Source organism: Melospiza melodia, chromosome 30 (genome assembly GCF_035770615.1).
Source record: "Melospiza melodia melodia isolate bMelMel2 chromosome 30, bMelMel2.pri, whole genome shotgun sequence".
NCBI lineage: Eukaryota > Metazoa > Chordata > Aves > Passeriformes > Passerellidae > Melospiza > Melospiza melodia.
In genome coordinates, this window is record NC_086223.1 from 805,990 (window position 1) to 833,620 (window position 27,631).

Below are 27,631 nucleotides of genomic sequence, written 5' to 3' on the forward strand. Positions count from 1 at the left end.
TCAGAATTTGGGAATTACGTGCAGGAGAGACTGGGGGGAACTCCAAAACCAGGAAAATCTCCTTGGAATTCTGAATCCGCTTAAATCTGGGGCTCCTCGTTCCCAAACCCCTCCAACGTGGAAAAAAATTCCCAAAAAAATTTGAGATCGAGGGCTAAAATTGAAACGTTTTTTTCCTGATTTAAAGGAAAAAAAAAAGAGATGCCCAAATTCCTCGTTTCTGCAGGAAAATCCCTGTTCCCAAGAGGGGAAAAAGCGGATTTCAGGAACGTCAGCGGGCGCTGATTCCCGGCACTCTGGGGGGGGTGGAAAGGATTTGGGATTTTGGGAATATTTTGGGAAGGGTCCGAAGGTGCTGATTCCCACCAAGGGCTGGGCTCCAGGAATTCCAGCCCCAAAATCGGGGGTTTTCCAGGGTTTTCCCCCAAAACGGGAAGGGGAGGGCGGGAAAGGAAAACTGGGGTGGAATTGGAGGAAAAGCTGGGAATGACCCCAAGAGAAAAAAAAACCGGGAATTTGGGAGAAAAGGGAAAATTTGGGCTGAGTTTGGAGGGACAGGAATGGTGGACGGAAAACGGGGATGTGAAAAAGTGGGAATTTGGGGCAGAATGTGAAAAACGTGGAAAGAAAAAGAATTTTGAAGGGAAAAGGAGAATGGAAGGGTTCCCAAATGAGGTTTAAAAAAAATGGGAATTTCGGATAAAATCATTGAAATTGGGGTGAATTTTGAGGGCCAGGAGTGACGGGAGGAAAATTGGGATGAGTTGTAAAAATCGGGAATTTGGGACAAAACCGGCCCGGACGCTTTTGCCGTGGATTTCACGGAGCCCAGCCCTTCCCAGCAGGAATTTTGGGGGGAAAAATCCTCCAAAACCCCTCCTGGAACAGCAGGAAAAGCAGATTTAGGGAAGGGAAGGCGGCAGAGGGAATTCCCTGGAATTCTGCCAATCCAGGGCAAAAAAAAAAAACAAAAACCAACCCCGGGAATGACAAAAAAACCACAAAAAAGCTCAAAAAAAGCTACCTCAGGTGTGATTACCTCAGCTATGGAATATTCTGATTTTTTTGGGGTTGTTTTCACTTTATTTTTGGGGGTTTTTTTGTGGGGGGCTTTTCGCTGATATTTTATATAAGAGGTGCTAACGGGGAAGATTTTTATTTTTTTAATGAAAAAGAGAAAAAAAAAAGAGAGAAATTTTTTTTGGAATTTTTTTTTTTAATATGGAAGAATCCGGGAGTTCCTGAGAGAACGCCGGGAATTCTGGACCTAGTGGAAAAGATGGCAGCAGCTTCCTCAGCTTTGATGTTTTTATGGAATTTTTATGGAATTTTTGTGCCCTTTTTCCCAGCCAGCTGAGGAATTTCAGCTCTCAGGCATCCAAAAAAAATCCGGGAAAATTCCAAATTTGGTTTTCCCAGCAGGAAAAACTTGAATCTTTTTTCTTTATAAAAAATTTTAGTTTTAATTTTAATTTTTGATTTTTTTTCCGGGGATTTCGAGGGGTAAAAACCAAACCTGAACCCGGCGCTGGCTGAAAGGATTTTCCCAATCAGATCCAGCAAAATCCACGGATTTTTTGGGAATTTTTCCACTCCTGGGCATCATTTTCTATGCAAAATGGGGTAAAAAAAAGGGGTTTTTTGTGCTGGTTTTATTTTCACACTCTCGGAAGCCATAAAGAGATTTTTTTCTATATTTGATAGAAAATTCCTAAAGATCCCTGAATCCCAAGGTGGTCCCGACCTTCCCGGAATTCCAGGGGAGTGGTGTCGATCCATCTTCTCCACTATGGTGCTGTGAAATTTAAAATAAAAATTGTAAAAAACACAAAAACCACAAAAAAATTTATTTTAAAAGAGATTTTTTTTTTTTTGCCTCCGTTTTACCGAGGGGAAAAAAAAAAATTAATTAAGAAATGAATAAAAGAAAATGAATTAACTACTCTTAATTAACGAAAGGAAAAAAATTGATTTTAAAAAAGGGGGAAAATAATTTTAAGAAAGGAAAAGTAATTTTTAAAAGGAAAAAAATAATATAGGAAAAAAAAGGAAAAAAGTAATTTTAAAAAATAAAAATTTATTTAAAAAAAGGAAAAAATAATTTTTAGAAAAAAGGAAAAAAAAAGCTTAAAAATATTAAAAATAATTTTAAAAAATGGAGGAGGAGGGAGAGAAATTAATTAATGAATTCCTTCATTAAGTGGGAGCCAATTTTTATTCCCTACAAACGCACAGGGAGGAGGCAGAGGAGAATTCCCAACCTCTGCCTGCTCCAAAACCTCCGCAGGGTGATTGTTCCTGGTGAAATCCCTTTTTTTGGGTGAAATCCCAATTTTTCATGGTAAAATCCCTTTTTTCTTGACGAAATCCATTTTTTTTCTTGACAAAATCCCAATTTTCCTTGGTAAAATCCTTTTTTTTTCTTTTGGTACAATCCCGTTTTCCCTATAGTTTTGTCCCTGCGGGAAAATCCAATTTTTGGACGAAACATTCAACAAAAAAATATCCCAAAATGATCCGAACGAGCCAATTTTGGTGCTGTTTCCCCCAATCCCATTACCCCACAACTTTCCCACCTCGCATATTCGGGATTGGGGAATGTGGGATCCCCCTCTGGGTTTTTATTCCCAAAAAAATTTGGGGTGAAAGGAGCCGGATTTGGGCTCGGCAGCTCCCGTCCCTCGGGGGCGTTTTCCCGATTTTCTCTGGAATTTTTGTCAGGGAAAGGCGGCTTGGAATACTTGAAATTCCCGTTCCCGGCAAATCCCGACCTCAAAGATCCCAAAATTTCCCATCTCAGCCCTAAAAACCGGGAACAGCCATTCCCAAATCCCATCTCTGGGATTTCTAAAATCCCAAAAATTCAGGGAATCTTTGGTGCTTTTCCCGCCCTTCTCCCATTCCCGGCGCTGTCGGAATTCCCAGAGGAAATTTCATTGATAGCCAAGAGATTCGTGGGGAGGAAGAGACCTCGGAGCATCTCCTGCTTTTTTTCTGGGAAAAAATTGGAAAATTGGGAAAAGCAGGAAAATGGGAATGAGATGGATCCAGACTGGAATGGAAAAAACAAGAAAAAATCCCCAAAAAACCAGGAGGAAAATGGGAAGGAGATGGATCCAGACTGGAATGGAAAAATGAGGGAAAATTCCCCAAAACCAGCAGGAAAATAGAAATCAGATGGATCAAGCTTGGAATGAAAAAACCAGGAAAAATTACCCCAAAAAGGAAAATGGGAATGAGGTGGATGCGGACTGCAATGGAAAAAACAGGAAATATTCCTCAAAAACAGCAGGAAAATGGGAATGAGACGGATCAAGCTTGGAATGGAAAAACGAGGAAAAATTCCCAAAAATACAGCAGGAAAATGGGAATGAGGTGGATCCAGACTGGAAGGGAAAAATGAGGAAAAATTCCCCAAAAAACCAGCAGGAAAAATAGGAATGAGATGGATCTGGCTTGGAATGGAAAAGGAGGAAAAATTCCCAGCCCCGCAGGACTCCTCCGCCTGCTCCAAGAAATCCGGGAAAAGCGGAATTCAGGGAAAAGCTTGTTTGGATTTTTCCCACTTTTTCTGGCGGATGAGATTCCGGAACCATCCCGAGGCTCTTCCCTCCTGGAATTTTTCCTGGTTTTTTTTGTTTTTTTGGGAAGCGCTTCCAGCTAGGATCACACACCCAGAGCTACCTCAGAGCCGCAGGGACCTTCCCACCGGAGGAGGAATTTTGGGATTGTTCCGAGGAGGAGCCACGGGGAAGGCTCTGGAACATTCCAGAAGGGCGGCGGGGTGGGAGAATTCCCGAGAATCCCCCGGAAAAGCCTCCAGCACCTGCTGGATCCCGGCTCTTCATCCTCGGGCCGGAATTCCCGGGTTTTTTTTGTGGGAGAGGAATTCCCAGGAGCCAAAATCGTGGAATGAGATGGGAAAAGAAAAAATCACGGGATGAGCCGGGCTGGGATGTTCTGCTGGGTTTTGGGAATGCTCTGATGGATCCAAGGGGCTTTGGGAAGTTCTCCCGGAGCACGAGGATTTTGGGGCGCTCCAGCAGAACGTGGGGAGGATTTCTGGGATGGATTCTTGGATCCTGGATCCCAGCATTGGGATGGCTTTGGATCCCAGGAGTGGAATGAAGTTTTGTAATCCCAGCATTGGGATGGTTTTTGGGATCCTGGGAATGGGATGAATTTTTGGGATCCCATCCCATTGGGGTGGCTTTGGATCCCAGGAGTGGAATGAACTTTTGGGATCCCAGCATTGGGATGGTTTTGGGATCCTGGGAATTGAATGAATTTTTGAGATCCCATCCCATTGGGATGGCTTTGGATCCCAGGAGTGGAATGAATTTTTGTAATCCCAGCATTTGGGATGGTTTTTGGGATCCTGGGAATGGGATGATTTTTGGGGCAGGGCATTTTCAGGGTGGGAAGAGCTGATCCCAAGCAGGGAACGTCTCCTCTCCCACGGCTGATGCCGGGAAATCCGCAGGATCAGTCGGAACCAGGGCGGGAATTCAGCCTCAGGAATCTGCGATCGGATCCCTTCAGTTCCTCAGACATCTGGCCTCACTCGGATCCAGAATTCCATGGAATTGCAGGAGGAAACTCAGCCTTAGCCCACGACCCCTCTAGTCCAGGTTTGGGATCAGGGAAATTCCAGGAAATGGGAGGGGAGCGGGAGATGATCCCGAGAGTCCGGAACGCGCAGCGCCCGCAGAGCTGGGAATGATCCCGAAAATGATCCCAGGAACAATCCTGGGAATGATTTCAGGAATGATCTCAGGGATAATCTTGGGAATGATCCCGGACATGATCCCAGGAATGATCTTAAGAACAATCCCAGGATTGATCCTGAAAATGATCCCAGAAATGATCCAGGAACAATCCCAGGAATGATCCTGGGAATGATCCTGGGAACGATCCCAAAAATGGTCCTGGGAATGATCCCAGGAACGGTCTCGGGAACAATCCCAGGAATGATCCCGAAAATGATCCCGGGAACGATCCCAGGGATGATCCTGAAAATTATCCCAGGAATGGTCCTGGGATTGATCCCAGGAAAGATCCCAGGAACGATCCTGGAACAACCCCAGGAATGATCCAGGAACAATCCTGGGGACGATCCCAGAAATTATCCAGGAACAATCCCAGGAATGACCCCAGGGATGATCCCGGGAATGATGCCAGTAATGATTCCAGGAACGATCCCAAACAACCCCAGGAATGATCTCAGGAATGATCTTGAGAATGATCCCGGGAATGATCCAGGAACAATCCCGGGAACAATCCAGGAATGATCCTGAAAATGATCCCAGGAACAATCCCGGGAATGATCCAGGAATGGTCCCGAACATGATCCCAGGAATTATACTAGGAATGATCCAAGGAACGATCTTGAGAATGAACCCAGGAATGATCCTGGAACAACCCTGGGAACGATCCAGGGACGATCCCAGGAACCATCCCAGGAATGATCCAAGGAACGATCTCGAGAACAATCCCAGGAACGATCCTGGAACAACCCCGAGAATGATCCCAGGAGCGATCTCAGGAACAATCTAAGGAATGATCCAAGGAATGATCTTGAGAACAATCCCGGGAACGATCCAGGAACAATCCCAGGAACAATCCTGGAACAACCCCGAGAATGATCCCAGGAACGATCCCAGGAACCATCTCAGGAACGATCCAAGGAATGATCTTGAGAACAATCCCAGGAACGATCCCGAAAATGATCCCAGGAATGACCGTGGCAACAATCCCAGGAACGATCCCAAACAACCCCAGGAATGATTCCAGAAATGATCCTGGAACAACCCCAGGAATGATCCAGGAACAATCCCGAAAATGATCCCGGGATTGATCCAGGAACAATCCTGGGAACGATCCAGGGACAATCCCGAAAATGATCCCGGGAATGATCCAGGAATGATCCAGGAACAATCCCGAAAATGATCCCGGGAATAATCCCAGGAAGGACCTGGGGATGATCCCAAGAGCGATCCCAGGAATCCTCATTCCCACCCAATCCCGATTTTTGATCTACCTCTTAGCCATAGGTGACTCTAGGTAGGGGCGACTCCCCTGGGCGTAGTTTTAGGGAGGAAAGGAAAATTAAATTAAAAAAAAAAAAAATTTAAAATGTTTAAAAAAAAAAAAAGAAAAAATGAAAAAATTTACACTTTTCCAAAGAAAACGTTCTTTACAAAAATATAGGATTAAAAATAAAAAAAAGATTAAAAAAAATAGGATTTATGGGATTGCTTTCCATTGAGGAAAGTGATTTTTGAGTCCTTGAAAGCTCCAGACCTCACCAGCCCCAGATTCGGGCTGTGACTGATTTTATTTTTATTTTTATTTTTATTTTTATTTTTATTTTTATTTTTATTTTTATTTTTATTTTTATTACTCAATTTTCCTTTTTTTTTTTTTTTTTTTTTTTTTGTTTCCTTGGATTTTTCCTCCTTCCCTCTCACCCCTCCGGCCTCCCCTCAGGGCTGGGGGAATCCACATTTAAAATTTGGGTTTTTTTCTATTTTTCCAACGGTTTGGGGGTTTTTTTTTGGGGGGTGATGGCAGCAGGGGGGGAGCGGGGATGGAGCTGAATTTTGGGAGCATCCAAAGGCGCTGCTTTTCCCAGGAAATTTCAGGCTCTTTAGGTAAAAATCGTGATTTCTGGGATGTTGTTTTGCCTCCTTTTTGAGTTGTTTTCACCTTTTTTTGCCCCTCTAACCTCTCCTGATCCACGTCCTTCCCTTGTCCTGGATTTGGGATGGATGTGGGCTCTGCTCTTTTTCCAGGGAGGAGGGTTTTCCTTATTTTATTAATTTTTTTTGGGCCATAAATTGCTTTATTTCCACTGTTTCGCTGTGAAAAATAAAAGAGCAAAAACAGAGAAAGAAGCAAAAAAAAAAATTTCCAAGTGTTTGTGTGGATTTGTGGGATTGGGGAGGGGGAAAAGGGGGAAATTGAGGAATTAGGGAAAAATGAGGAGGGAAGAAAAAATAAAGGGGGAATTTGAAATTAAAAGGGAGAAAATAGAGGAAAAAACGGAGGGAGAATAGGAAAAGAAATGGGAAAAGGGGAAAATTAAAGGGGAAATGGGGAAGAAGAAAAATAAAGGGAAGAAGGAAAAATGGGATGAAGAAAAATAAAAGGAGAAATTACAAAAAAAGAAATGGAGGGGAAAATAAAGAAAAAATAGAGGGGAAAGAGAACTAATGGAGGTGATAAAGGGAAAAGGGACAAATAAAAGGGGGAAATTAGGGAATAGAGGGGAAATGGAAGAGAAATAAAGGAAAATAGAGGAGAAAACTGAAAAATGGAAAAAAGAAGGGAAAAAATAAGGGGAAGCAAGAAGAAAAGGGGGAATAGAAGATAAATAGGGAAATAAATAGGAACTAGAGGAGGAAAAGGGATATAAAGAGGAAAATGGAAGGGAAATAGAGAAATTAAGGGGAACACGGAGCAGTGGAAAAATAAATGGGGAAAAGTTAAAAGAGAAAATTAAATAAATAAAGGGAAATGGAGAGGGGAAAAGAAATAAAGGGAAAAAGAAGGAAAATAAGGAGATAAGGGGAAAGTGAGTGGGAAAAGGAGAAATAAAAGGGTAACAGAGAAAGAAAGGCGGAATAGAGGAAAAACATATTAATAAGTGGAAAATAAATAAAGTGGGAAATAGAGAAAAATGAGAAAGAAAGGGGGAGAAGTAAGGAGAAAACCGCAGAGGAATAAAGGCAGAAATAAATTTAAAATCCAAAAATAAGTTTAAAAACACAAAAGTAAAGGCGGAAGTCAGAGCGGCGGGGCTGGGGGCTGGCCCAGCGGGTGGAAGGGCGGCGGTACCGGGGTTCCAGGCGGTTCTGAGGGCCGGGGATGTTTGGGAATTCCCGAATTCCCGAATTCCCGGAATTCCGGGGCAGCGGCTCCGGGACTATTTCCCGCGGGCGGAGGGATAGGGAGGGCGCGCGGCGCCTCCCGCTACACCCAGCGGTCCCATGGTGTAATGGTTAGCACTCTGGACTTTGAATCCAGCGATCCGAGTTCAAATCTCGGTGGGACCTCGTGTTTCTTTTTGCCTGCCGCCGCCGCCCCGGGGCCGAGGAGGGGACAGGAAAGGACCGAATGAGGGTGAGAGTTGCGGGGGTCGCACCGAGAGCGCCGGGGCCGCACCGGAGCTCGCCGCGCTCCATTTTGTGCGTGGGCTCCCGCGCTTCACGGCGCAGGCGCGGGAGAAAGGCGGCTGATGGCAGCCGGAGGGCACTCTCCGTTTTCCACCGCTGATTCGGTGAGCAGGACGTCACTCTGGCAATCCTGTATTTCTATTGGCTGGCTCCGCGCTTAGCCCCGCCTTCTACCGGCGAGGCCGGGAGCCCTCCGGGGAGACTCGCCGTCTCTGTTTTCCAACGCTGATTGGCTGTTCGGTCTGTCACTCTCATAAACTCCTATTTTTACTGGCTGAGAGCGCTCTTTGCACCGCCTCCTTCTTCCGCAATCCGTACATCCCGAGGGGGTTTTGTGCTCTCCGTTTTCCATCGCTGATTGGTTATATCTGCTGTCACTCTCCCAATATTCCATTTTTATTGGCTGTAACCTTCCTTTGTAGCCCCCTCCCACTTCACCAATCCCCCCGGAGCGGGTTCACGCCCTCCGTTCTCCACCGCTGATTGGCTGAGCGGATGTCACTCTGCCAATCCCGCGTTGCTATTGGCTGAGAGCGCAGTTTGGCCCGCCTCCCCCTCCGCCTCCCGGCGCCCTCATGGCGGAGCTCTCATGGCGGGTTTGAGCCCTCAGGGCGCTCCCCCTGAGGCGCTGTGGGGCCGGCATCGTCCCGAATCCCCTCAGAGGCCGCTTAGCCGGCTCTGACGCACGTTCCCAGCCCTTTAACATCGATTAACGGGTCAATCCCCTCCGGCCGCGGCCCGGTTATCGCCCCGGATTAGGGGCAGCTCAGGCCCCGGAGGAGCCGATTGCCTCAAGGCCAAGAATATACTATTATTTTTATTTTTTTAACCTAAATAGCCTGGATTTGTCATGGAGCTGTGGCCAGGAGAAGAAGCAGCACCTTTGGGTTGCTTCTTAATCTCCAAATTAATTATGGAGCACCTCACATTCAGCTCCATCACCCCCCAAAAAAACCCCACCAACCAACTCCATCAAAAAATAGGATCCCACCCAAAAAAATCCTAATAGGATTCTATCCAAAAAAATCCCGGCAGAACCATCAAAAACCCCACCAAAAAGCAGGATTCAGCCCCACTGAGCACGTGTGTTTTAAAGGCAAAAAAAAAAAGAGTATTGGAGCATTAAAAGAATAATGTCAGTCACAAACCGGCTCTTGGGACTGTGAGGTCTGAAATAAAATAAATAAAATAAAATAAAATAAAATAAAATAAAATAAATTATAAGAATCCACTTTAGAGTGAAAATAAAGCCCATCAATTCTATTTTTTGGAGAGTATTTCCTGCAAGAAGCAGAGGCCGTGGTGGTGCTGGCGGGTTTATTGAGCGTCTGCGAGAAAGAACAAAACCACCTCGATTTTTGGGCTGTTTTGGGGTTTTTGGGGGAGTTTTGGGGTTTTTGGGGGCCAGGGAGTGCAGGGAGGGGGTTCTGGCTGCAGGGGGGCCTCCCTGCTTGAGGAAAATCCACATTTTTCCGTCTTCTCCTCCCGTTTTTAGGGCGTCTGGAGCGCCTTTGCCCCCGTGGTGAGGCTGAGCAGGGATCCGGGGGCAGGAAAATGCTCCAGGTGGGATCCAGAGAGATTTCCTTGGATTTAGGGGTAGAAAAATGCTCCAGATGGATCCAGAGGGATTTCCTTGGGATTTTGGGGGTAGAAAAATGCTCCAGATGGGATCCAGAGGGATTTCCTTGGGATTTAACCAGGCTGGGAGGAGAGGAGGAGTGGGACATGGCTGGAGACATCACCCCGAGGGACTCCAAAATTCAAATTATTGCTGCCTCCCTTTTGGGGTCGGTGGCATTGGGGCAGCTTTGGGAGAGTTTTCCCCGAGATTAAATAGAAACAAATCCTGGATTGGATTTTTAAAAGAGCAAAACAGCTCCAAACAGCCAAACCCACCCCGCTGAACTCAGGAGCTGGCTGTGCCTCGGGGTTTTCCTGTCAAGCAGGGATTAAATTTACCCCAAAAAAACCCAAAAGGGAGCAGCAGGAGCGCTCGGGGATGGCTCCGGGTGACACCGAGCCGATTTTCCAGAGGTTTTCCACAGGGGCAGAGACCTGGAGGAGGTGCTGGTGCCATCTCCATCCTCCCCAGCCCATCCCAGCCGGAATTGCTATGGAAGGGAGCTCCGGGATTTTGGGATAAAGGACAAATCCGGGCTCGGGGCTCTCTCTCCCCCCCATCCCCCTCTCGCTCAGGCTGCTGAAAATGCAGAAGTTTCGCTTTTTTTTGCTCGTGGGAACCCGAAGCTCAGCCGCGGCGCCCCGGCGGCAGCGGGGGTGGGGTTTGGGTGGTTTTTTTCCCTTGTTAAAATTTCTCCTTTTTGTCCCGTTTCTTGGCGCTAGGGTCGGTTCGGTGCTGCCCGAGGTCAGACTAGGGGGAAGCGGGAGGAACCGGCGGTGCCGGTCAGCTGATGGTGCAGCCGCCCTTCTCCTTGAAGGGGTTCTTGTCCTCGGGCACGCCCTTGAGCAGCGGGTCCTCGCCCGCCATGGACTCGATGTACTCCTTGATCTCCTTGCCCGTCTTGGACACCTGCCCGGGGCACATAATGACAGTGCGGGGGCAACGGAACCGGGATCCGAACCGGGGGGATCCGACCCGGGGATACGAACAGGGGAGCTGGACCGCGGGATGCACACCGGGGATCTGAACCGGGGATCTGAACTGGGGATCCAAACCCGGGGATCTGAACCGGGGGATGCACACGGGGATCTGAACCAGGGATCTGAACTGGAGATCTGAACCGGGAATCTGAACCGGGGATCTGGACTGGGGATCTGAACCGGGGGATGCACACCGGGGATCTGAACCGGGGATCTGAACTGGGGATCTGGACTGGGGATCCAACCCTGGGGATCTCCACTGGGGATCTGAACCGGGGATCTGAACTGGGGGATCTGAACCGGGGATCTGGACTGGGAGATCCAAACCCGGGGATCCGAACAGGGGAGCTGGACCGGGGATGCACACCGGGATCTGAACCGGGGATCTGAACTGGGGATCCAAACCCAGGGATCTGCACTGGGGATCTGAACCGGGGGATGCACACCGGGGATCTGAACCGGGGATCTGAACTGGGGATCTGAACCGGGGATCTGAACTGGGGATCTGCACCAGGGATCTGAACCGGGGATCTGGACTGGGGATCTGAACTGGGGATCTGAACTGGGGGATCCAAACCTGGGATCTGAACTGGGGATTGGAACCAGGGATCTGAACTGGGGATCTGAACTGGGAGATCCAACCCTGGGGATTTGAACTGGGGATCAGAACCGGGGATCTGAACTGGGGATCTGGACTGGGGATCTGAACAGGGGGATCCAACCCTGGGGATCTGAACCGGGGATCCGAACCGGGGGATGCACACCAGGAATCTGAACCAGGGATCTGAACAGGAGGATCTGCACCAGGGGATCTAAACCAGGGATCTGCACCGGGTGCTCTGCACCTGGGATCTGAACGGGGGATCCAACCCTGGGGATTTGAACTGGGGAAACAGAAACAGGGATCTGAACCGGAGATCCAACCCCGGGGATCTGAACTGAGGATCTGAACTGGGGATCTGGACTGGGGATCTGAACGGGGGATCCAACCCCGGGGATCTGAACTGGGAGATCCAAACTGGGTGTGTAACCCTGGGGATCCAACCCCAGGGGATCCACACTGGGGAATCTGCACTGGGGGATGCCCAGCCAGGATCCAACCCTGGGGATCTGCCCTGGGGGACCCAACCGGGGGGATGCACACCAGGGGATCTGCACTGGGGCCAGCCTGGGGCTGGGGCGGGGGAGCAGGACATGGACCTGGGGTGGGGCACCCCTAAACCGCCCCTGGGTCATCCCTAAACCACCCCTGGGGTGTCCCAGAAACCCCAAAACCACCCCTGGGTTGTGCCAGAGCATCCCAAATAAGCCCCGGAGTGTCTCAGGTTATCCCAGAGCTTTAGGGGCAGTGTGTGAGTGCTCCTGCCTGGCTTTAGGGGCAGGATCGGCGTTTTAGGGCCAGCGTGGGTGGATTTCAGTGCCTGGGGTTCTCTCCCTCCCCCAGGGACGGCCGTCCTGCCCTGGCCGCAGTGAGGCACTCACCATCTGCCTCTCGTTCTTCACCTCCTTCTTCAGCTGGTCCAGCTCCATCTTGAGCAGCTCCTTCTCGGTCATGTCCTGGGCCATGGTGCCCTGGAACTGGGGCACAGCCGGTTATTGGGGTTATTGCTGAGGGGGGCTGTGTCCCCCCAGTGTCCCTGAGCAGCGCCTGGCACACTTCCCAACCTTCCTGAGGAATTAAACACATTGCAGCTTTCCTTTCCTCCGGCTTTTTACAGCACGGTTCCTTCATTGTTTGCACTCCCCTGGAAGTTTTGGGATCGTGGAATTTGGGAAAACCCAACTCTTCTTCCCAAAAAAAAACCCCCCATGGGACCCACGCCCCGTGCTCCTCTCCATCCCTGGGGTCACCGCCAGCCCCGGAGCCCCCAAACCCAGGAGGGGGCAATTCCTGGTGCCCAAATGGGCCTGGAGGGGCAGAGGAACTCACCTGGGGGCCGGGGGCCGCCCCTGTGCGCGCCGGGGCCGCTCAGAGCCCCATGGAGGGACGGGACGGGAGGGGACAGGACAGACAGACAGACAGACAGACAGGGGAGCACAGGAGCCGCTGCTCTGCCGTTCCGGGTACCGGCAGCAGATGTCTTTGCCGCTAAGCTGATAATGGACTCAGCGGCCTAAGCCGGTCAGGTGTTGGGAATTAGCCCCAAAGCCCGGCCCGGCCCACAAAGCCCGGCCTGATCATCGGGCCGGGGGGGCAGCGGGGCCGGGGGTCCGGCCGGGACAGACGGGGAGACCCCCGGGACTGCCCGCGGAGTGGCCGAGGGCTGCCCGAGAGGCGGGAGTGACCACGGGAGTGACCCTGGGAGTGACCCTGGGAGTGATCACGGGAGTGACCCTGGGAGTGACCCTGGGAGTGACCACGGGAGTGACCACGGGAGTGACCACGGGAGTGACCCCGGGATTGACCACGGGAGTGACCCTGGGAGTGACCCCGGGATTGACCACGGGAGTGACCCTGGGAGTGACCCCAGGAGTGACCACTGAGAATGACCGACCACTGGAGTGACCGTGGGAGTGACCACGGGAGTGACCACGGGAGTGACCACGGGAGTGACCACGGGGTGATCCCTGGGAATGACCCCAGGAGTGACCTCTGGGAGTGACCTTTGGAGTGACCACTGAGAGTGACCTCTGGGAATGACCCTTGGAATGACCCCCGGGAGTGACCCCTGGGAACGATCCCAGGAGTGACCCTGGGAGTGACCCCAGGAGTGACCACTGAGAGTGACCCCAGGAGTGACCCAGGCACTGACCAGAGGAGTGACCCCAGGGCTCACCCCAGGAATGACCCCGGGAATGACCCAGGCACTGACCCCGGGAATGACCCCGGGAATGACCCCGGCATTAACCCCGCACTGACCCCGGGGGTCCCGGCGGTTCCCCCCGGTTTGTTCGGGGTTCGGGCCGGGAGCCGCCGGTGCCGCTCGGAGCGGGATCGGAGCGGGATCGCAGGAAATCCATCACTTCCCCCGGGATGGGCTCAGGAAGGGCCGGGCCGGGGCTGGGCCGGAGCCCGGGAGGCGCCGGGGCAGCACCTGGGGCGGGGCGGGAGCGGAGCCGGGGCCGCCGGGGCTTCCCGAGCGCCAATTTCCTGCGGGGATGGGAACGCGCCCGGCCAAGGACGCGCTGTGCCCTGACAGGGGCTCACCGGGGCCCACCGGGGCTCACTGAGGCTCACCGGGGCCCACTGGGGCTCACCGGGCACCGTGGGGCTCACCGGGGCTCACCAGTGGCACAGATGGGGGTCAGGGTGATTGTAGGGTCGGGGTCCTTCTGGGGTCTGGATCCTTTTAGGGTCAGGATCCTTCTTGGGTCAAGATCCTTTCAGGGTCGGGATCCTTTTGGGATCTACATCCTTTTGGGCTCTGGATGCCTCTGGGGTCTGCATCGTTCTGGGATCTGCATCCTTCTGGAGTCTGGATCCTTCTGGAGCCTGGATCCTTTGGGGTCAGGGTCCCTTTGGGGTCGAGATCCTCCTGGGGTCGGGATCCTTTAGGGGTCCGCATCCTTTTGGGTTCGGGATCCCCGTGGGCTCCCTCCCGGCGCTCCATGCCGGTTCCCGTGCCTCACACCCTTCCCATCCTCCCCGCCGCCCTCCCGTGCTGTCCCGGGCAGGGCGGGGTGTCCCGGGGGGGAACGGGGACACGGCGGCGCCCGCGGGCCCTGCGTCAGCACCGGCAGCGCCTTCAAATCGCGCCCGGGAGGAAGTGGGGCCGGGCCGGGGCCGGGCCGGGACCGGGGCGATGTCGGAGCTGGAGCGGCTGCGGCTGAGCGAGATCCCCGCGGGCCGGGAGCGGCTGCGGGAGCAGCACGGGAACCTGCTCAGGGTGGCCGAGTACTGCCACAGCAACTACCTGCAGGTGAGGGCCGGGCCGAGCCGGGCCGTGCTGGGCCGGGCCGGGCCGGGGGCGGTGCTGGAGCGGGGCCCGGCTGCCCCGAGCATCCCCTGGCTCCGGTCCCGCCGCTCTCCGCTGGGTGCCCCGGCTGCTCCTGTGCCCCCCCCGGCAGCGCCCGGCGGGTTTGGGGTGCAGGGGGATTCTCTGGGGGGTTGGCAAGGCTGGAGAAGCCCTGGGAGGGGGCTGGGGACGGGTGGGGGGCACAGGGGCTGGGAGGGGGCACCTGGCGGGGCCTGTGCGTGCAGGGCGAGTGTGAAGCTGTGCTGGTGTGCTCATCCTCATCCTCACCCCATCCCCATTCTCATCCTCATCCTTCCCATCCTCATCCCCATCCCCATCCCCATCCCCATCCCCATCCCCATTCCCCTTGTCCTCATCCTCCTCATCCTCCTTCTCCTCGTCCTCCTTGTCCTCTTCATCCTCATCCTCCTTCTTCTCCTTCTCCTCCTCCTCCTCCCCATCCCCGTCCCCATCCTCATCCCCATCCTCCTTGCCCTCCTCGTCCTCCTCACCCTGCCTGGCTCACCGAGGACCGGAACAGGATTTTAGGAGATGAAATCAGGAGGAAAATGCCCATTTTGTCCCTCGCAGCCGGGCAGGGCTCCCCGTGTGCCCACCGGGCCGGGCCGTGGCTCCTGCCGGCCCCGAGGCGGCGGGGCAGAACCGAGGGGAAATGAGCGGAGCTATTTCGGGAGCTGAGCCCCGGCACGGCTGAGAGCAAACCCCGGCACGGTTCAGAGCCCCGGCACGGCTCAGCACGGCTCAGCACGGCTCAGAGCCCTGGCACTGCCGCTGCCGCCCCGGCCGTGCCACACGCAGCCTCTCTCTCTGGCTGCCCCCTCCCCAGGGCTGGCCCGAGGCTCAGCCGGGCACTCGGGGACCCCTGGAGCCCCCGGGCCCTCATTCCCGGTGGAACCCCGGTGAAATCCCGGGAAATCCCGGGCCCTCATTCCCGGTGGGACCCCGGGCCCTCATTCCCGGTGGGACCCCGGGCCCTCATTCCCGGTGGGATCCCGGGCCCTCATTCCCGGTGGGACCCCGGGCCCTCATTCCCGGTGGGATCCCGGGCCCTCATTCCCGGTGGGACCCCGGGCCCTCATTCCCGGTGGGACCCCGGGCCCTCATTCCCGGTGGGACCCCGGGCCCTCATTCCCGGTGCAATCCCGGCCCTCATTCCCGGTGGGATCCCGGGCAATCCCCGCATCCCCCGCCGCCGGGCCCGGGGGAAGTTGAGGCATTTGGAAAGCAGAAGGAAACCCCTCGGGCTTCGGCGGCGAGCGCTCGTCCCACGGCCCCGGGCTGTGTCCATCCCCGGGGTTCGGCGGTGATTCCTCGTCCCACGGCCCCGGGCTGTGTCCCCACTCGGGGCTCGGCGGTGATTCCTCGTCCCACGGCCCCGGGCTGTGTCCATCCCCGGGGTTCGGCGGTGATTCCTCGTCCCACGGCCCCGGGCCGTGTCCCCGCAGGCCGGCGACAAGCGGCGGGCGCTGCAGGAGACGATGGCGCTGAGCACGCAGTCCCTGGCCAGCGTCACCTACCAGGTCGGCAGCCTGGCCCGCGCCTTCCTGCGCCTCATGGACCTGCAGGCGGCCCAGCTGCGCCAGCTGGAGGCCGATGTCGCCTGCGTGGCACAGGTGGGACCGAGGGCACCGGGCAGGGCTGGGCACGGGGGCTGTGGGCGGCTCCGAGGGGCTGCAGAGCCCCCCGAGCGCTGGGAATGCGGGGCCAGCCCCAGGAACGGCCTCGGGGCTTTCCCTGTCACACCCGCCCGGCCCAAAGTGTCCCCAAATCTCCCAGTGGGCGCCCTGAGCTTGGGGACGCTGCTGAGGGGTCCTGTGGGCTCCTGGAGTTTGGGGACAGAGAGCCTGGGGACGCTGCTGAGGGACCCCAATGGGCACCCAGGGCTTGGGGACACTGCTGCAGGGCCCTGTGGGCACCCAGGGCTTGGGGACACTGCTGCGGGGCCCTGTGGCCACCTAAAACTTGGGGACACTGCTGAGGGGTCCCAATGGGCACCCAGGGCTTGGGGACACTGCTGCGGGGCCCTGTGGACACCTAAAACTTGGGGACACTGCTTGGGGACGCTGCTGAGGGGTCCTGTGGGCACTCTGAGCTTGGTGACGCTGCCGAGGGCCCCGTGGCACCCGGGGCTGGGGGGCGAGCCCGGGCTGGCACTCTGGGGACAGCGTCGCCTCGGCAGAGCGTGGACATCCACAAGGAGAAGGTGTCGCGGCGCGAGATCGGCGCCCTGACCGTCGCCAGGAGGTGCCTGAGCTTCCAGAAGGTTCTGCCCCCGCCGGAGCCCCCCGTGCCGGAGCCCTACTACCGGAGACCCCTCAACTTCAGCGCGCTGGACGGCGTGGGCCACGGGGTCAAGGTGGGCGCCCTTGGGTGGCGTTCCTCGGTCCCTGGTGTCCCCAGTGTCCCCTGAGGGGGGCACGGGTGGCTCTGACCCCTCCTCCATGGAGAAATGGGGTCTGTCCGTGCCCGCTCAGCTTTGGGGGCCTGGCACCTCACAGAGGCTTCGGCAGCTCTGCAAACCCCACAGGAGGGGTTTGGGAGCCCCATGGACCCTGCCCCACTGCAGAAACCCCCACAGGAGGGGTTTGGGAGCCCCATGGACCCTCCCCACTGCAGAAATCCCCACAGGAGGGGTTTGGGAGCCCCATGGACCCTCCCCACTGCAGAAATCCCCCACAGGAAGGGTTTGGGAGCCCCAGAGCCCCATGGAGCCTTTCCCAGCTCTGGAAACCCCACAGGAGGGGTTTGGGAGCCTCAGAGCCCCGTGGAGCCTTTGCCAGCTCTGAAAGGTGCCCACAAAAGGGTTCAGAGGCCTCTGAGCCCCACGGATCCTCCCCCACACCGGAAACCCCGCGGAGGCCTCGGGGCGGGCGCTGCCGCGGTTCCCACGGTGCCGCTGCCGCCTCGGGGCCGCCCCGGTGCCTCCTGCGGGCCCCGGTGCCTCTTGCTGGGGCAGGGATGGCACCCACGTGTGTCCGTGTGTCCCTGTGTCCGTGTGTCCCTGTGTCCGTGTGTCCCCATGTCCCCGTGTGTCCCCGTGTTCATGTGTCCCTGTCCCCGTGTGTCCCCGTGTTCATGTGTCCCCATGTCCGTGTGTCCCGTGTCCGTGTGTCCCCGTGTCCCGTGCCGCAGGACACCAGCACGCAGCTGTCCCGCACCGGCACCCTGGCTCGCAAAAGCACCAAATCCTCCTCGGCCCAGGCTGCGGGGACACTGGGGTGAGACTGGGACTGCTGGGTCACCAGGGAGTGGTGGCATGTGGTGTGGATCCCATCCCATCCATCCCATCTCATCCCATCCCATCCCATCCCATCCATCCCATCCCATCCCATCCCATCCCATTGATCCCATCCCATCCATCCCATCCCATCCATCCCATCCCATCCCATTGATCCCATCCCATCCCATCCCATCCCATCCCATCCCATCCCATCCCATCCCATCCCATCCCATCCCATCCCATTGATCCCATCCATCCCATCTCATCCCATCCCATCCCATTGATCCCATCCCATCCCATCCCATCCCATCCCATCCCATCCCATCCCATCCCATCCATCCCATCCCATCCCATCCCATCCCATCCCATCCCATCCCATCCCATCCCATCCCATCCCATCCCATCCCATCCATCCCATCTCATCCCATCCCATCCCATCCATCCCATCCCATCCCATCCCATCCCATTGATCCCATCCCATTGATCCCATCCCATCCATCCCATCCCATCCATCCCATCCCATCCCATCCCATCCCATCCCATCCGATCCCATCCCATCCCATTGATCCCATCCCATCCCATCCCATCCCATCCCATCCCATCCCATCCCATCCCATCCCATCCATCCCATCCCATCCCATCCCATCCCATTGATCCCATCCCATTGATCCCATCCCATCCCATCCCATCCCATTGATCCCATCCCATTGATCCCATCCCATCCCATCCCATCCCATCCCATCCCATCCCGTCCCATCCCATCCCATCCCATCAATCCCCTTGATCCCATAGATTCCATTGATCCCATCCCATTGATCTCATCCCATCAATCCCAACCCATCCCATTGATCCCATTCCAACCCACTGATCCCAACCCATTGATCCTATGGATCTCATTGATCCCATTGATCCCATCCCACCGATCCCATCCCATCCCATTAATCCCATGGATCCCATTGATCCCATCCCACTGATCCCAACCCGTCCTGTCCCATCTTGTCCCATTGATCCCATTCCAACCCACTGATCCCATCCTATTGATCCCATGGGTCCCCATGGTCCCATTGATCCCATCCCATCAATCCCATGGATCCCATTGATTCTATCCCACTGATCCCATCCCATCCCATCCCATTCCACTGATCCCATTGATCCCAATGATCCCATTGATCCCAACCCACTGACCCCACTGACCCCACTGATCCTATTGATCCCATCCCATCAATCCCATTGATCCCACTGATCCCATTGATCCCATTGACCCCACTGACCCCATCCCACTGATCCTATCGATCCCATCCCATCAATCCCATTGATCCCATTGATCCCATTGACCCCACTGACCCCACTGACCCCATCCCACTGATCCTATCGATCCCATCCCATCAATCCCACTGACCCCAGTGACCCCCTCAGGAGGAGCAGCCGTGTCCCCGAGCCGGTGCAGCCGCCCGTGGTTCCCGCGGGGAAGCTCCCGAGCGGCTCCTGCGGCTCCTCCCCGCTGCCCCCCAGGTACCGGGGCGGCTCCCGTGCTCGGGGTTTGGGGGAAAAATGGGGGTTTGGGGGAAAAACAGGGTTGGGGGGAAAAACGGGGGTTTGGGGGAAAAACGGGGTTTGGGGGAAAAACGGGGGTTTGGGGGATTTGCTGCCCTGACAGGGCAAGGATGTCCTTTAGGGACAGGGGGAACAGTGGAAATGATGGAAAATAATGGGAAATTATGGGAAACAATGGGAAATAATGGGAAATTATGATGGGAAATCATGATGGGAAATTATGATGGGAAATTGTGGGAATTATAGAAATTACGGGAAAGATAGCAAATGGGGCACGGGGTGGGAGGCAATGGGGCAGGGGATGGGGAAGGGTTTGCCCAGCTGCAGGTGCCACACGGCGCCACCTTGTCCTGGCACGGGTCAGTGCCTGTGCTCAGGGTGGGGACACAGGGACCCCCACCCTGACCCTGCTGCTTCCCCCCCCAGCTCCAGCGGGACTCCGGCAGCTCCTGGGGACGGAATTCCTGCCCCGCCACCACTGCCGGGGCCACCCCCGATGGCACCATCCCCACCAGGGCAACCCCCGATGGCACCGTCCCTTCCTGTGCCACCCCCGATGGCACCGTCCCCTCCAGGACCACCCCCAATGGCACCGTCCCTTCCTGTGCCACCCTCGATGGCACCGTCCCCTCCTGTGCCACCCCCCGCCTGGCGCTGCCATCCCCCCTCCGCCGCCCCTCCCTGGGCACCTGCTGCCCCCTCCCCCAGGTGAGTGCCCGGTGCCCGGGGGGGTGACGGGGGCTCGGGGGGCAGCGTGTGCCCCGTCCCCGTCCCTCCCGAGCCCCTCACCCCTTCTGGGCTCTCGCAGCCCCCGACGACCTCGAGCTGCCACCGCCGCCCCCGGCCGAGCCTGACCCTGGGGACCCGGCCCTGCCGCCGCCACCGGACCCAGAGGAGCCCCCGTGGGCCCCGCAGAGCCGCCTGTAGGAAGGTACAGGGGGGCCCAAACCCCTGGGGAGGGGTACAGGGGTCCCAAAACCCTTATAGAGGGTCCCAACCCCCTGGGGAGGGGTACAGGGGTCCTAAGTCCTTGGAGAGGGGCACAGGGGTCCCAAAACCCTTATAGAGGGTCCCAAATCCTTGAAGAAGGGTACAGAGGGTCCCAAACCCCTGGGGAGGGGTACAAGGGTCCCAAACCCCCAAAGAAGGGTACAGGGGGTCCCAAACCGCTGTAGAAAGACACAGAGGGTCCCAAAGCCCCTGGGTCCCCCCTGGCCCAGCCCCTGCCATGCCCAGCGGTGCCACAGCCACTCCTGAGCCCTGCAGTGGCTCCGTGTGTGCGTGTCCCCATCCCACAGCGGTGGCTCCATGTCCGTGTCCCTGTCCCCAGAGGTGGCTCCATGTCCGTGTCCCCATCCCACAGCGGTGGCTCCATGTCCCTGTCCCTGTCCCCAGAGGTGGCTCCATGTCCGTGTCCCCATCCCACAGAGGTGTCCCCGCTCCCCGACCCGCGGCAGGAGGACACCGAGGACACCGAGCTGGGAACGCGGCAGGGAGGGAGCTGATCCTGGGGGCAGCCCTGGATCCCCGGGCTGCATCCCAGCCCTGGATCCCAGCCCTGGATCCCAACCCTGGATCACTGTGCTGGATCCCAGCCTCACATCCCAACCCTGGATCCCAGCCCTGGATCCCAGCCCTACATCCCAACCCTGGATCCCTGTGCTGGATCCCAGCCCTGGATCCCTGTGCTGGATCCCAGCCCTACATCCCAACCCTGGATCCCAACCCTGGATCCCAACTCTGGATCCCAACCCTGGATGCCAACCCAGAACAGAACTCTGGGCACAGAGCAGAGCTCGCTGTCCCCGTGGGCTCCAGGGATGCTCCAGCCCCAAAATTCCACCCCAAAGCATCCCCTGTCCATCCTCTGCTCATCCCCAACCCCACCCTGCTGCTCCAGCCCCAAAACCCCATCCCAGAGCGTCCCCTGTTCATCCCCTGCCCATCCCCTGTCCCACCCTGCTGCTCCAGGGATGCTCCAGCCCCAAAACCCCACCCCAGAGCATCCCCTGTCCATCCTCTGCTCATCCCCAACCCCACCCTGCTGCTCCAGGGATGCTCCAGCCCCAAAATTCCACCCCAGAGCATCCCCTGTCTGTGTCCTGTCCGTGCCCTGCCCACCCTGCCGCTCCAGCGCCATCCCCCAACCTCCAGGGCCCGAGGATTGGGATCCAGAGCAGGATCCAGAGCAGGAGCCCCCTCGGTGCAGCTCAGAGCTGTGTCCCAGCCAGGCTCCTGTCTGTCTGTCTGTCTGTCCGCAATACAGAGCTCTGTCCGTCTCACACAGACTCGTGTCTTTAATTCCATGGCTTTGAGTTCCGCACAGTCCGAGGGGGGAGGAACAAACCCGGGGCTGCTTTGGTCGATCCCTGCCGGGTCTGGGGGGGAGCCAGGGCCGCCCTCGGGGGCCGGTAAGGCTGTGGATAAACCCGGGATAAACCCGGGATAGATCCAGGAGGAGCCAGCCCCTGGAGGTGGCCCTGAAGAGTGCAATTAGAAGGGGGAATTAATTAATTAATTAACACTGCGGTGGGAAGGAGGGGAGGGTTTGGCCTCTGGGGACCCGGTGCCAGAAGTGACCCCGGGGGGATTGGGGCACCTCGGGGGTGCCCAGGTCAGGGGGATTGACCCTCCCTGGGGCAGGAGGGGCCCCCAGGATCCGGGATTTCCCATGCAGAATTCCCAGTGGGATCAGGGATTTCCCAGGTGGAATTCCCAATGGATCAGGAGCACAGCGAGCAGGGATTTCCCAGGTGGAATTCCCAATGGATCAGGGATTTCCCAGATGGAATTCCCAATGGGATCAGGAGCAGGACAGGAGCCCAGGGAGCAGGGATTTCCCAGGTGGAATTCCCAGTGGGATCAGAGCCCACGGCCAGGGGAGGATGGCAGGAGCAAGGACGTGCCCAGCCCGTGGGGAGGTGGCTGCTGGATATTTAGGAATTCTTTTGAGGTCAAAAGGGGAAGGAAGCAAAAAAACTCCACCAGAAATCCCCACCAGGTCGGCAAAGGGAGCAGGGGCCGGGCAGGGCCAGGGCCGGCAGAAAGTGCTTCAGTGGCCGGGAATAGGGCCGGGAAAGGTGGGAGAACATCCTGGGAATGGAGCCAGGCCCGGAGCCGGGAACGGAGCCGGGAAAGGAGGGAGAACATCCCGGGAATGGAGTTGGGAAAGGCGGGAGAACATCCCGGGAAAGGCAGAGGAACATCCCAGGAATGGAGCCAGGCCCAGAGCCAGGAACGGAGCTGGGAAAGGCAGAGGAACATCCTGGGAACAGAGCTGGGCCCGGAGCTGGGAATGGAACCGGGAAAGGCGGGAGAACATCCTGGGAACGGAGCCGGGAAAGGCAGAGGAACGTCCCAGGAACGGAGCCAGGCCCGGAGCCAGGAACGGAGCCGGGAAAGGCGGGAGAACATCCCGGGAACGGAGCCGGGAAAGGCAGAGGAACATCCCAGGAACGGAACCGGGCCCGGAGCTGGGAATGGAACCGGGAAAGGCAGAGGAACATCCCAGGAACGGAGCCGGGAAAGGCAGAGGAACGTCCCAGGAACGGAGCCGGGAAAGGCAGAGGAACGTCCCAGGAACGGAGCCGGGAAAGGCAGAGGAACATCCCAGGAACGGAGCCGGGCCTGGAGCTGGGAATGGAACCGGGAAAGGCAGAGGAACATCCCGGGAACGGAACCGGGCCCGGAGCTGGGAATGGAACCGGGAAAGGCAGAGGAACATCCCGGGAACAGAGCCGGGAAAGGCAGAGGAACGTCCCAGGAACGGAGCCGGGCCCGGAGCCGCCTCCCTCGCTCAGCACTTCTTGCGCAGCAGCTCCTGCAGGTACCGCGCCACCTCCACCGCCGACTCCCAGGGCACCACGGCGGCCTGGAACGCGCCGGGCTGCTTCTCCTGGCTCTCCTGGATCAGCCTGTGCATGGGGTAGCCCTTCCTGGGGAACGCCACGTCCGCCGCCGTCAGCGTCCCGGCCGGGCAGAAGTCGTTGGCGCCGTCGCCCACGTAGAGCACGCGCTGGAACTCGACGCCCTCGCGCGCCCGCTCGGCCAGGTACTCGGCCAGGATCTTGGCCTTGCACATGTTGGCCGGGCAGCGCGGGCACTCGTGGCTGTGGTAGGGCCCCAGCGTGAGCACGCCGCGCCGGTCCGGGCCGGCCGGGTTGCTGAAGACCTTGCGGAAGAGCGACGAGCGGGCGCCGGCCGCGCGCGCAGCTTGGCCTCGATGCCGAAGGTGTTGGCGTCGGAGATGAGCACGAGCTCCAGGAGCTCCCGGTGCTTGGAGAGCAGCTGGAAGAGCTCGGCCACGCCCGGCGCCAGCGGGATGCGCTCGTAGGCGGCGCGGAGCTCGGCGGGGCGCACGCCCTGCTCGCCAGGAAGGCCAGCACGCGCCGCATGTGCTCGTTGTAGCCGCCGGCCCCGGGGCTCTGCCGCAGCCGCTCCGGCAGCGCCCGGCCCCGCACCACCGAGTCGTCGCTGTTCTCGTCCACGATGGTCTCGTCGAAGTCAAACACCAGCAGGAAACGCGGCGCGCGCGCGGGCCGGCCGCGCCCACGCCCTGCGCGGGGACGGACAGACGGACGGAACCCGGGGTTATTGCGGTGTGGGATGGACGGAACCCGGGGTTATTGCGGTGTGGGATGGACAGAACCCGGTGTTATTGTGGTGTGGGACGGACAGACAGACAGCGGTGTCGGTGGGGAGTGGGATAGAGAGACACCGGTGTTATTGGGGTGTGGGACGGACAGACAGACAGCAGTGTTATTGCGGTGTGGGACGGACAGACAGACAGCGGTATCGGTGGGGAGTGGGATAGAGAGACACCGGTGTTATTGGGGGTGTGGGACGGACAGAACCTGGTGTTATTGCGGCGTGGGATGGACAGACGGACAGCGGTGTCGGTGGGGGTGGGATGGACAGATGGACGGTGGTGTAATTCAGGTGCGGCATGGACAGACAGACAGCAGTGTTATTGGGGTGTGGGATGGACAGACAGACAGAGGGACACCGGTGTTACTGGGAGGCGGGATGGACACTGGTGTCATCGGGGTGTGGGACGGACAGACAGACAGACAGACCCCGGTGTCATTGGTGTGTGGGATGGACAGACAGACAGACAGACAGCAGTGTTATTCGGGGTGGGATGGACAGAACCTGGTGTTATTATGGTATGGGACAGACCCCGGTGTCATTGGGGTGTGGGACAGACAGACAGACAGACACACCCCGCTGTCATTGGCTCTTGTTGTCACGTCCGTTCCCAGTCCCTGCCAGGCAGGACAAACCCCGCTGGCCCCGGGACCCGGCGGCCCCACCCCGAGCCCGGGCCGGGAGGGGTTTAATCCCGTGCCAGCCCGGCCCCAAAGCCTCATCCTGCCCGTAACGGGATCGGCCCGGGCTAATCCGGCCCGAGGGCACCGCGGGTCACCGTGCCGGGAGGGGATCAGCGAATTTCCGGCCTTGGGAAAAGCTCCGGGATCAGCCGGGGAGGGCTCGGACCGGGGACACCGGGCTGGGACAGCGGGGACACCTGGGGGGGACAGCACGGTCTGCTCCTCCAGGGCCACCTAAGGGACAGGGGGGACACCTGGGCACACCTGGGCTGGGACAGGGGGACGGGAGGGACAGACAGAGGGACAGCCCAGCCCGGTCCAGTGCCAACTCTGGGACAGGGAGGGACACCTGGGCACACCTGGGTTGGGACAGGGGGACAAGGGGGACAGGGGGTGACAGCACAGTCTGCTCCTCCAGGGCCACCTCTGGGACAGGGGGGACACCTGGGCACACCTGAGCTGGGACAGGGGGACGGGAGGGACAGAGGGACAGCCCAGCCTGGTCCAGTGCCACCTCAGGGACAGGGGTGACAGCGTGAGGGGTCCCAGGGGCATTTTAGGGACCGTTCCTGCCCCAGAGGGTGGAACAAGGCGGGGAATGTTCCCGCTCCCAAGGCCCAAGGGGTGCCCGGGGTGGATTTTGGGGTGTCCAGCAGGGCTGGGCCACCCTGGGGACCCCAAATCACGAACCCCATGAGCCCTGGCACCCCCCGCTCCCCTCAGCCCTTCCCGGCCGCTCCAGGCCGGAATTCCGGAATTCTTGTGGAATTTGGGGAGCCCCCGAGGTGGCAGCGGTGACCCGGGCACGGTGGCACTGACCTTGAACAGGCACGGCAGCCCCACGGCCTGGCAGCACCTCCTCATGCTGGCACCATCCCGGGCCCAGGGCTGCGGGAAAGAGGGAACTCCGTCAATCCCGGGCAATTCCGTCAATCCCGGGCAATTCCGTCAATCCCGGGCAATTCCGTCAATCCCGGGCAATCCCGTCAATCCCGGGCAATTCCGTCAATCCCGGGCAATTCCGTCAATCCCGGGCAATTCCATCAATCCCGGGCAATTCCCGAGCCCCCGAGCTTCTGTCCAGCCTGGGGAACGAGGGGAGACTAAAATCTCTGAGAAATCCTGATTGCCCGAGAGGGCAGCGAGGAACGGCAGGAAAATAAAAACGGGAAGAGAAAAACTGCAAGAAAAAAGGAAAGGAAAGGAAAGGAAAGGAAAGGAAAGGAAAGGAAAGGAAAGGAAAGGAAAGGAAAGGAAAGGAAAGGAAAGGAAAGGAAAGGAAAGGAAAGGAAAGGAAAGGAAAGGAAAGGAAAGGAAAGGAAAGGAAGGAAAGGAAAGGAAAGGAAAGGAAAGGAAAGGAAAGGAAAGGAAAGGAAAGGGAAAAAAGAAAAAAGAAAAAAGAAAAAAGAAAAAAGAAAAAAGAAAAAAGAAAAAAGAAAAAAGAAAAAAGAACTTGGGAATAACAAAAAACCCAGGAAGAGCGGCCCTGCTCCACTCCCCCCTCCACCCCGATTTTCTCCCGGGGTAATTCCTAAACGCAGAAATTCTCCGGGAGTGAAACCAAAGCGGAATTTTGCCGACCCCTGGTGGTCCCCGGCGAGGGAGCCCTTCCCAAAATTCACTTTGCGGGTGGAAATCGGGGAATTGCCGGGCCGGGAGGATGGCGGGGCTCTGCGGGAAGGGGATCTGTGGGCATTGCGCTGGAGCCCGGCCCGCTCCCGGCTATTTCGGGCACAAACTCCATCCGTGACTCGGCTGCAATAGAAACCCTGCGGCACCTGGCACAGGGAAACGGAGCCCGGGCTGGGAATTGTGGAAAAATCCCTTTTTTGTGAGGCCTGGAGCCGCACGCTGCGTGTTTATTTGCTAAAAAAAGCCCATCAGAACTGCAGGGTTTATTTACAGACAGGATCTGGAGCCAAAAAAACGCCACAGCCGGGCTGGGAGCGGCTTCCAAAGGGAAAAAAAAATTTAAAAAGGGATTGAACAGGAAAGAGGAACTGGAATTTTGGTCACTGCTTTGGTCACTGCCAGCAGCGAGGAAATAATTGGGGATGAAGGCTCAGGGAGGGTCTGTGGTGCTGGGAGGGAGGGACAGAGCCCTGGGGACACTGGGGACACTGGGGTGGGCACGGGGAGAGAAACTGCCCCAAAAAAAACCAAAAAACCTCTGGGCCCGAGGGATTGGGAAAAGTTCCAGGGGCAGGAGCTCGGAGCATCCCCAGATGCGGCTGCAGGAGCTGCTCCCCAAAAACGGCCCAAAAACTGTCCCAAAACCAGCCCCAAACCTGTCCCAAAACCGGCCCCAAATCTGTCCCAAAACCGGCCCCAAAAACAGCCCCAAACCCGGCCCAAAACCAGCCCCAAACCTGTCCCAAAACCGGCCCCAAACCTGTCCCAAAACCGCCCCAAACCTGTCCCAAAATCAGCCCCAAACCCGGCCCAAAAACAGCCCCAAACCTGTCCCAAAACCACCCCAAAATCAGCCCAAAACCTGTCCCAAAAACAGTGCCAAACCTGTCCCAAAACCACCCCAAAATCAGCCCCAAACCTGGCCCCAAACTCACCCCAAAACCGGCCCCAACCCACCCCAAAATCAGCCCCAAACCCGGCCCAAAACCACCCCAAAATCAGCCCCCAAACCTGTCCCAAAACCAATCCCAAACCCGCCCCAAACCTGTCCCAAACTGGCGATGAACGGGATCCAAACAGGCCCCAGAAGCGGAGCCAGCGCTATTTAGGGATTGGGTTCCCGTGGGTTATTTCGGGATTGAAATCCTCGGAGGGCTGGGGGGGCTCCGGGTATCCCAAAAACCCCCAAAATCCTCGGGA

At 57.2% G+C, this 27,631-nt stretch overlaps 3 protein-coding genes and 1 non-coding gene across 4 annotated transcripts; 2 read left to right on the plus strand and 2 right to left on the minus strand.

The window, feature by feature from the left end:
• The first annotated feature begins 7,985 nt into the window (after positions 1-7,985).
• On the plus strand, positions 7,986-8,057 carry TRNAQ-UUG (transfer RNA glutamine (anticodon UUG)). The gene has a single exon. It is a non-coding gene; the product is annotated as a tRNA-Gln (tRNA).
• A 1,746-nt stretch (positions 8,058-9,803) lies between these two features.
• On the minus strand, positions 9,804-12,635 carry GNGT2 (G protein subunit gamma transducin 2). Its single transcript, XM_063178782.1, has 2 exons — positions 12,261-12,635; positions 9,804-10,707 (listed from the first exon to the last, which is right to left on the minus strand). The coding sequence occupies exons 1-2, from the start codon at positions 12,342-12,344 to the stop codon at positions 10,582-10,584; spliced, it is 210 nt and encodes a 69-aa protein (XP_063034852.1). The 5' UTR covers positions 12,345-12,635; the 3' UTR covers positions 9,804-10,581.
• A 1,874-nt stretch (positions 12,636-14,509) lies between these two features.
• On the plus strand, positions 14,510-21,029 carry ABI3 (ABI family member 3). The gene is made up of 9 exons (XM_063179113.1): positions 14,510-14,638; positions 16,141-16,308; positions 16,875-17,051; positions 17,828-17,913; positions 19,332-19,427; positions 19,896-19,995; positions 20,111-20,195; positions 20,257-20,400; positions 20,898-21,029. Exons 1-8 carry the CDS (start codon positions 14,522-14,524, stop codon positions 20,394-20,396), a joined length of 969 nt encoding a protein of 322 aa, XP_063035183.1. The 5' UTR covers positions 14,510-14,521; the 3' UTR covers positions 20,397-20,400; positions 20,898-21,029.
• A 1,814-nt stretch (positions 21,030-22,843) lies between these two features.
• Positions 22,844-26,951, minus strand: PHOSPHO1 (phosphoethanolamine/phosphocholine phosphatase 1). The gene is given in 6 exon segments (XM_063179112.1): positions 22,844-23,676; positions 23,679-23,842; positions 23,845-24,004; positions 24,007-24,024; positions 25,619-25,687; positions 26,381-26,951. Coding segments are annotated over 5 exon segments (798 nt in total). The 5' UTR covers positions 25,664-25,687; positions 26,381-26,951; the 3' UTR covers positions 22,844-23,265.
• Between the last annotated feature and the right edge of the window lie 680 nt (positions 26,952-27,631).